The sequence below is a fragment of the Nuphar pumila genome, chromosome 1, assembly GCF_984573655.1.
Source record: "Nuphar pumila chromosome 1, dmNupPumi1.hap1.1, whole genome shotgun sequence".
Classification (NCBI taxonomy): Eukaryota; Viridiplantae; Streptophyta; class Magnoliopsida; order Nymphaeales; family Nymphaeaceae; genus Nuphar; species Nuphar pumila.
This window is the reverse complement of record NC_143249.1, coordinates 18,146,625-18,152,763: the sequence shown is the minus strand read 5'-3', so window position 1 is coordinate 18,152,763 and position 6,139 is coordinate 18,146,625. Positions and strand designations below refer to the sequence as shown.

The 6,139-nt window shown below is 38.4% G+C and overlaps 1 protein-coding gene across 1 annotated transcript; it reads right to left on the bottom strand.

The window, feature by feature from the left end:
* Positions 1–767: 767 nt before the first annotated feature.
* On the bottom strand, positions 768–3,494 carry LOC149848200 (pectinesterase QRT1-like). Its single transcript, XM_090003606.1, has 5 exons — positions 3,346–3,494; positions 2,734–2,923; positions 2,428–2,634; positions 1,664–1,899; positions 768–915 (listed from the first exon to the last, which is right to left on the bottom strand). The coding sequence occupies exons 1-5, from the start codon at positions 3,492–3,494 to the stop codon at positions 768–770; spliced, it is 930 nt and encodes a 309-aa protein (XP_089859732.1).
* Positions 3,495–6,139: the final 2,645 nt, after the last annotated feature.

The window sequence follows — 6,139 nt, the reverse complement described above, 5'->3', positions numbered from 1 at the left end:
AAAAAAAGAGGTGGTCCGATTAGAAACCGGTTAGACCCAAGGGTCCCATTAGTTTACGGAGTCGGGTATGGTTTGTGAAATTATATGCCAAACCCCGGTCCAACCTGAGTTCCTATTAAAAAAACCTGTGATTTTTCAACAGAAAAGAGATTTTAAAAAAGATATTATTTTACCAGGTATAGTCCGAGTCTGGTTCATGTAATCCTTACGAGTTTTTCTTAGAACGAACTGGATAGGACCCGGGTTGGGACCCGGTACCAGCATCATAAAAACAGATCTGGGGTTCGGTCTCACCTGGATCCGAACCAGATCCGAGCCGTTGACACCAGTGGGCTGGCAGCTAAATAATTGAGAAAATGCGATGATAACAAGCATCTCTATACCTTACCAAACGTGGGACAAGGAGATACCGGATCGGCACCATCATAAACGGCTATATATGATGTTCGTGGCCACGTGGACCAATGGTTTCAAACATCCACCGACAAGAAACGGCTCCGAACGTAACTGCCAAGAAGGCAGGCTCCACTGTGACTCACAGATAACCAAGAAACTGATTGCACTAATCTGTTGAAGGCAGAAATATCACAATCATAATATCCTCTGATTTTCCCCGGCTACCAAAATTATTTAAATTTTCTTTTCTTTTCTTTTCTTTTCTTTTCTTTGCTCCTGATGTCCTCCACAAAGAGAAAGTATGGGGACTTTGGTGATTTGAGATATCACAAAAAGGGTGGGGCGGGGAGGAATGTGTATGACAGGAATATTTACAATCTAAGCCATTGTTTCCCATCAATATAATCACTTGTCAAGAAAGGCTTTGCTTCCTCATAGGTCAGGGTTCTTGACCATGGAACTCTCCCTCTAGAGTCTGCCCCTCCTCCTCTGCAACTGTACTCTGCAAACCAGACTGTCCTGAAAATGACAGAAAATGGACATTAGGCCTTTGGCCGTAGTGTTTCTTTCTAGATGTATACTTCATTCCCAGTCTTTGCTCAGCTAATCATGTTCACCAAGTGTTTTGATGCACTTCCTTATCCAGAAAACTGGGAAATTGGATGTGTATGCTAGCTTGCATTATCCCAACTTATCCCAGTTTTATGGATAATTGAATGTATGCAAAGACCACATGAGAGCCGTTAAAGCCAAGTGGAATCTAGTTCATACAACTAGAACTAGGTTGCAGACGCATCAAGTCCTATAAAGTTAAGGTGAATCTCTAGATTGGACTGAGACTAGCAAGTCTTGCAAAAGCTTATTGAGTTAATATGAAATTTTGACTTGTAAAGATGGCCTTTTGACTGCAACAACTGCTTGGCCCCAGACTTGGGTCTGACTAGTTAAAAATGTGCAGGCAGACTCAAGAGTTCAAGTTCTACTAGTTAAGGGATTGGTCAAGAAACTTAAGCCCAACTTGACTGAGCTGAGTCAATCAGTGCTTGTAAACGGTTGAGTTCCACTTTCAGAGTATACTGATCCACTCTGGAATTTATAAATTGTGACACTTTTCTTCCATACCATATTTAGGAAAGGGCATTTTAGGCCATTATTTGTCACCAAAAATAGAAAATAAAATGTTGTAGTTGTAAACGACGAAAAGAACACCAGTATTCTATTACTAGCACAATAATCATGAAGAATGAGAAAAGAATTGGAAACTCACCCTCTCCTTGATGGGTCACCCCAGTCATACCATCCCTGTGGGATTATGATATCACCCAAATCACACAAGGAATAAACCACCCGTGCATATCTTCCCCATGCCCTCCCTAGGTACAGCATGCCTGACCCATCAAGTTTGCAGTCAAGAAATGAGAAACCAGAGTTCTCATATGGCGAGTTCCTCTGCGATGCTGCTATTGCTCCATAACTAGCAGCAGTTGCATGTAGAACACAACCCTGTTTCATGCAAGCAATTAGGATTATGAAAATATGCAAACATATATGCATTCATAACCTCATGTCAAATTACAATCAAGGTAAATGAAATCCTCAATTTCTATCATTGTGAAGGCCATAGATTAAGGGTTCGGTTTAACCTGACTTTATGGTCAGTCAAGCCTGTTCATCTCAAGATCTCGTAGTAAGATGATTAACTGATTCAATTGAGTTTATTGAAGACTGGAATGGCTTCAAACTCCTAGAAGTCATCAATCCGTTTAATAAGTAACTGGGGAAAAAAAGTTTAATTGCTAAACTTAGTAGCTGCTAGACATGGATTCCAGTAGATACAGGCATGTCTCAAATGACAGCATGGTAATTTTTCTTTTTCTTCCCAAAAGAAAAAATTACAACACTGTGCAATTATCCACCAACTTGAATCTAAGTACTTAAACTCTAATAAGACAGTGCATTCTTGCACGCCAGTGGGCACCATTGGTTTGAAAGAACAGAAACAGGTTAGGCTCAGATGGTGTTAATTTATACCTCATAGAGAGACCTTGCATTGCCAAATATGAAGTCAATGGCACCCTGAATTTCACATTTATAAAAGTAGTGCCTGCCCATATGGTCAAACAGGGTATCTTGTGAGCCCAGGACTTTGCATCCGAAGAACATGGCTTTATCCCCTGAAACTCTTAATGCCACTGCTTGCTTTCCTTTTTCACCAGGAAGTGCACTTGGGGCAGAGTTCTACAAACCCCACAACAAGAAAGACAAGGAAAATAAACCAGGTTACAGCTTTTGAGTGTTATCAATCAGTGGCTTTTGGAAAAGGGGGGCAATGATTACCTCAAAAGTAATCTCTGTTGCACAGAAATAATCAGATTCTATGGCAACAGATGCAGAGAGGAAGGTGCCAATGCCTTGGCCATCATAACCTTTTTCTGAAGCTGTGGAATTCCATGTAATCACTGTTTGCTCACTCTGGTTGCCTATGAATGAAATGTATGGTTTGGTTATGGGGATCACCACCTTTTCTCTGCAACCAAAACAAAACAAAATAAACAATTCAATCGCCGCTGAAGTGAATAGCATTTCTTTCTATAAAGAGAACGAGAAGCTGCAATTATACCCAGCCTTGAAGACTATCAAACAAGGCATAGTAGAGGTGAAGTTGTATCAGTGAGTCTAACGAGAGAGAGAGAGTAGGATGGAATTTATTAAGTAGAAACCGCACAAGAAAACCACCAAAAGAAGAATATATCGAATCCCAGAGACAACAAGGAAAACTTCAGAAAATTTGCTCACTACTAAAACAAAGAGAATTCAAAGCAGAGAAACAGAATTCTACCATGTTAACCCAAAAGCCACAAAGAAAAAACTTTACACAGAAAAATTTAGAAACATGAAAGAACAGAGAACTGCGCAATTTTGCCCACTCCCTCTTGATTCTTCACTCACCTATAAATCCCAGGCTGGATGAAAATCTTCACTCTCTGTTCATTACCATCAGGAACCAAATCAACTGCACCCTGAACCGTCCTAGAATCCCCTCTCCCATCTTTTGCCACCACTATGACCTTGCTCTGCTCTGTGTTTCCCGTCTCCATCTTCCCCAAACTACTCCCCTCGATACTGAAGTCATCCCAATCAATATAATCTCTAGAAATCTCACTACCAACCAAGTTGGTACTCAAAACCAACCACCAAAACACCAAGAAAAGACTAAACCAATGTGAGCCCATATGCTCCTGAATGTGCAGAGATCGTTTTCTTCTCTCTCTTTTGGTTGGTGTTTGTGGAATGTGAAGAGAAGAGGTTTATAAGAAGATCATGAAGGGGAGAAAGCAATAAATAAGGGGAGCGTAGTTGTGAGAAGAGGAGGCTAGTGCCTAGAGTGCAACGTTCGCATGGGAATACCATGGTTTTTATGAAGTGGGGAGTGTCATGGTGAGTGTGTAAGAAACGCAGAAAAGAAAGGAAAATTTGCAAGGTGGATGTGGATTTTCCATCATGGTGGTTGGAGAGTAGTTAGCGGTTAAGTTTCTGCATATTTCATAATCGATTTTCCTTCCTTTTTTTTCTTTTTTTTTTTTAGGAATGTGAATCGCCTGAGAGTTAAGACAGTGTTTTCCTTCCTTTCTCAAGCAATTATTTTCTTTTTCTTTTTCTTTTAAGAAACTCAAGCGAGTATTTTCGATGTCACAACTCACAAATCTCGCTTCAGGGAAACTTGGCCAGTCTCAACAAGCAAAAATCTCATGATAAATTGATTTTTTTTATTTTTCATGGGAAGTCCTCGAGAAAGCATGAAAAAAAAAATTTGGAAAAGTGTATATAATTATAAAATTGCAAAGAAAATACAAAATGCTGAAATTTTATTAAAAAGCATTTTTATCATATTAAAATCAAGATTTTTTCAAAAAAAGCAATGTGTTTAAAATATGCACCTTTTCAAGCAAAGTACGGTCAGGATAGATCCAGATCCAGATAAAGCCGAGCTTGTCCATGCTTACTGCATACATGTTTAGCAATTTTCCATTTAAAATAGATCTTTTTCAATAAAATTTTAAAAACCTTAAAAGAATGAAACCTCAATTTTCCAAAAAATCAGCAAAAAAAAAAAAGAAACTTCGGATAAAGACGTTTTCAACAAGAAAAATTATATTTAAAAAAATATGATTTCTAAAAGCCTCAAATAGGAATCCAATTGTATTAGATCTCAGGTTCCAATCACGTTAAGACATGAATTTGAACCTCGTAGTTTCCATATACTAACTTGATTTCAAGGAAAAATCTAATGTGTATGTCCTTTGGTTTTTTTTACCTTTTTTTATAAAACTGAATTAAACCTCTATAACTTATGTTTTTTTACTCATTTTTATGTTGTTTTTTTCATCCACATTTTTTAATGTAAGATATTTTTAACCATCTATTCATTCTTTTAATGAATTTTGCTCATGCGATTGTTGGGGCTGAATATCATGTTAGATCTGTCTTAATTTGGTAGGGGACTCATGTCCAACTTAACCCCATCCTAAGAATTGTTTTTCTTTTGACAACGAAAGGAAACCTATAATGACCCCAAAATTCATCATAAAAAATACACAATTTTTTTTTAAACAAGTGAATGATGTCAAGACTAATCTATGGTCCTGCTCTAACCGGACTAAGCACTAGAAGGTCTGCCTAAGTGCAAGCATGAAAGTACATTAACTCACTAAAACTAAGTTTGCGAAAGAGATACCAAAGACAAGAATTTTTTTGTCAAAAACAGAAATACAACTTGTAAAGCCCTTGAGGTCCCCCTGCACATCGTGTACACTCAGCTTCCACCTTGTGGCAAGGGACAAACACTATTGGTGGGTTTTGAACTTGTGACGTCCCATCAACTTGGTGACGTTCACACACAAATGGCCCCTACCAGGTGAAAGCCTGGTTTGAGAAGTTTATCATGGAATTTGCTACACAGGTCAGCTGGTCTTAATTTGAAAGACTTTGGTTTGGATCCAACAAGATTGTAGCCATTAGGAATTAAAACTTCAGCTCAATGGTTCTACTTTGGATTCCAACTTGAACTAGATCGAGATCAATAACAGATCTAGCGAAAAAAGAAAAAAAACAAATAACAAATAAAACTGTCATAGTGCAAGCATTTTTCGGGTACGTCTAAATGTGGAATGTCCTTGAAACTGGGATTTTCCTGTTTATTTTAGATTTTAGATAAATTTTAAAAGTCCCCGAGTGTTTGGCTTTAAAATGCACGCCAAGCTTTTAAAGTATTTTAGAAGCATTCCTAACTTTGTGAAAGTTAACCAAAACTGGACTTTCCGTTAAAATAAGCTGGATTAACAAACTTACAACCAAACTAACCCTAATAGGCAAAACTACCTTTCTACCCTCAGGGAGCATTTGAATGGCAGAATGCAATCGACCATCGCGTGACGCGTCCCAACTTGCATGGAACCCAAAGTCTTATGTCAAACACAGGGCTTATGTGTTCCTGCAATAATGGGACGTAGGTGTTACTTGCAACCCATTTTGGTGGAAAAAATGGTTAGCTCTCAAAGGGGCCGACAATTTGTCCTCGACAAACTCATCCAGAACGACCTGTCCTGAGCATCAAACGCCCACTTATTTGGCATTAAGGGTTTTTTTTTTTTTTGTATTCATCCTGTGCCTTTTTGTTTTACAAGTCCTGTGGAAAGCTGGTGAATGGATTGAATTATTGAAAAGCTTTCCTGTTCAATATGTT

Coding starts and splice junctions, on each gene's coding strand:
- LOC149848200 (XM_090003606.1), bottom strand. CDS start 3,494: ATGGAGACGGGAAACACAGAGCAGAGCAAGGTCATAGTGGTGGCAAAA. Junction 2,924..3,345: donor ATCCAGCCTGGGATTTATAG/GTGAGTGAAGAA, acceptor TTTTGGTTGCAG/AGAAAAGGTGGTGATCCCCA. Junction 2,635..2,733: donor CAACAGAGATTACTTTTGAG/GTAATCATTGCC, acceptor TGGGGTTTGTAG/AACTCTGCCCCAAGTGCACT.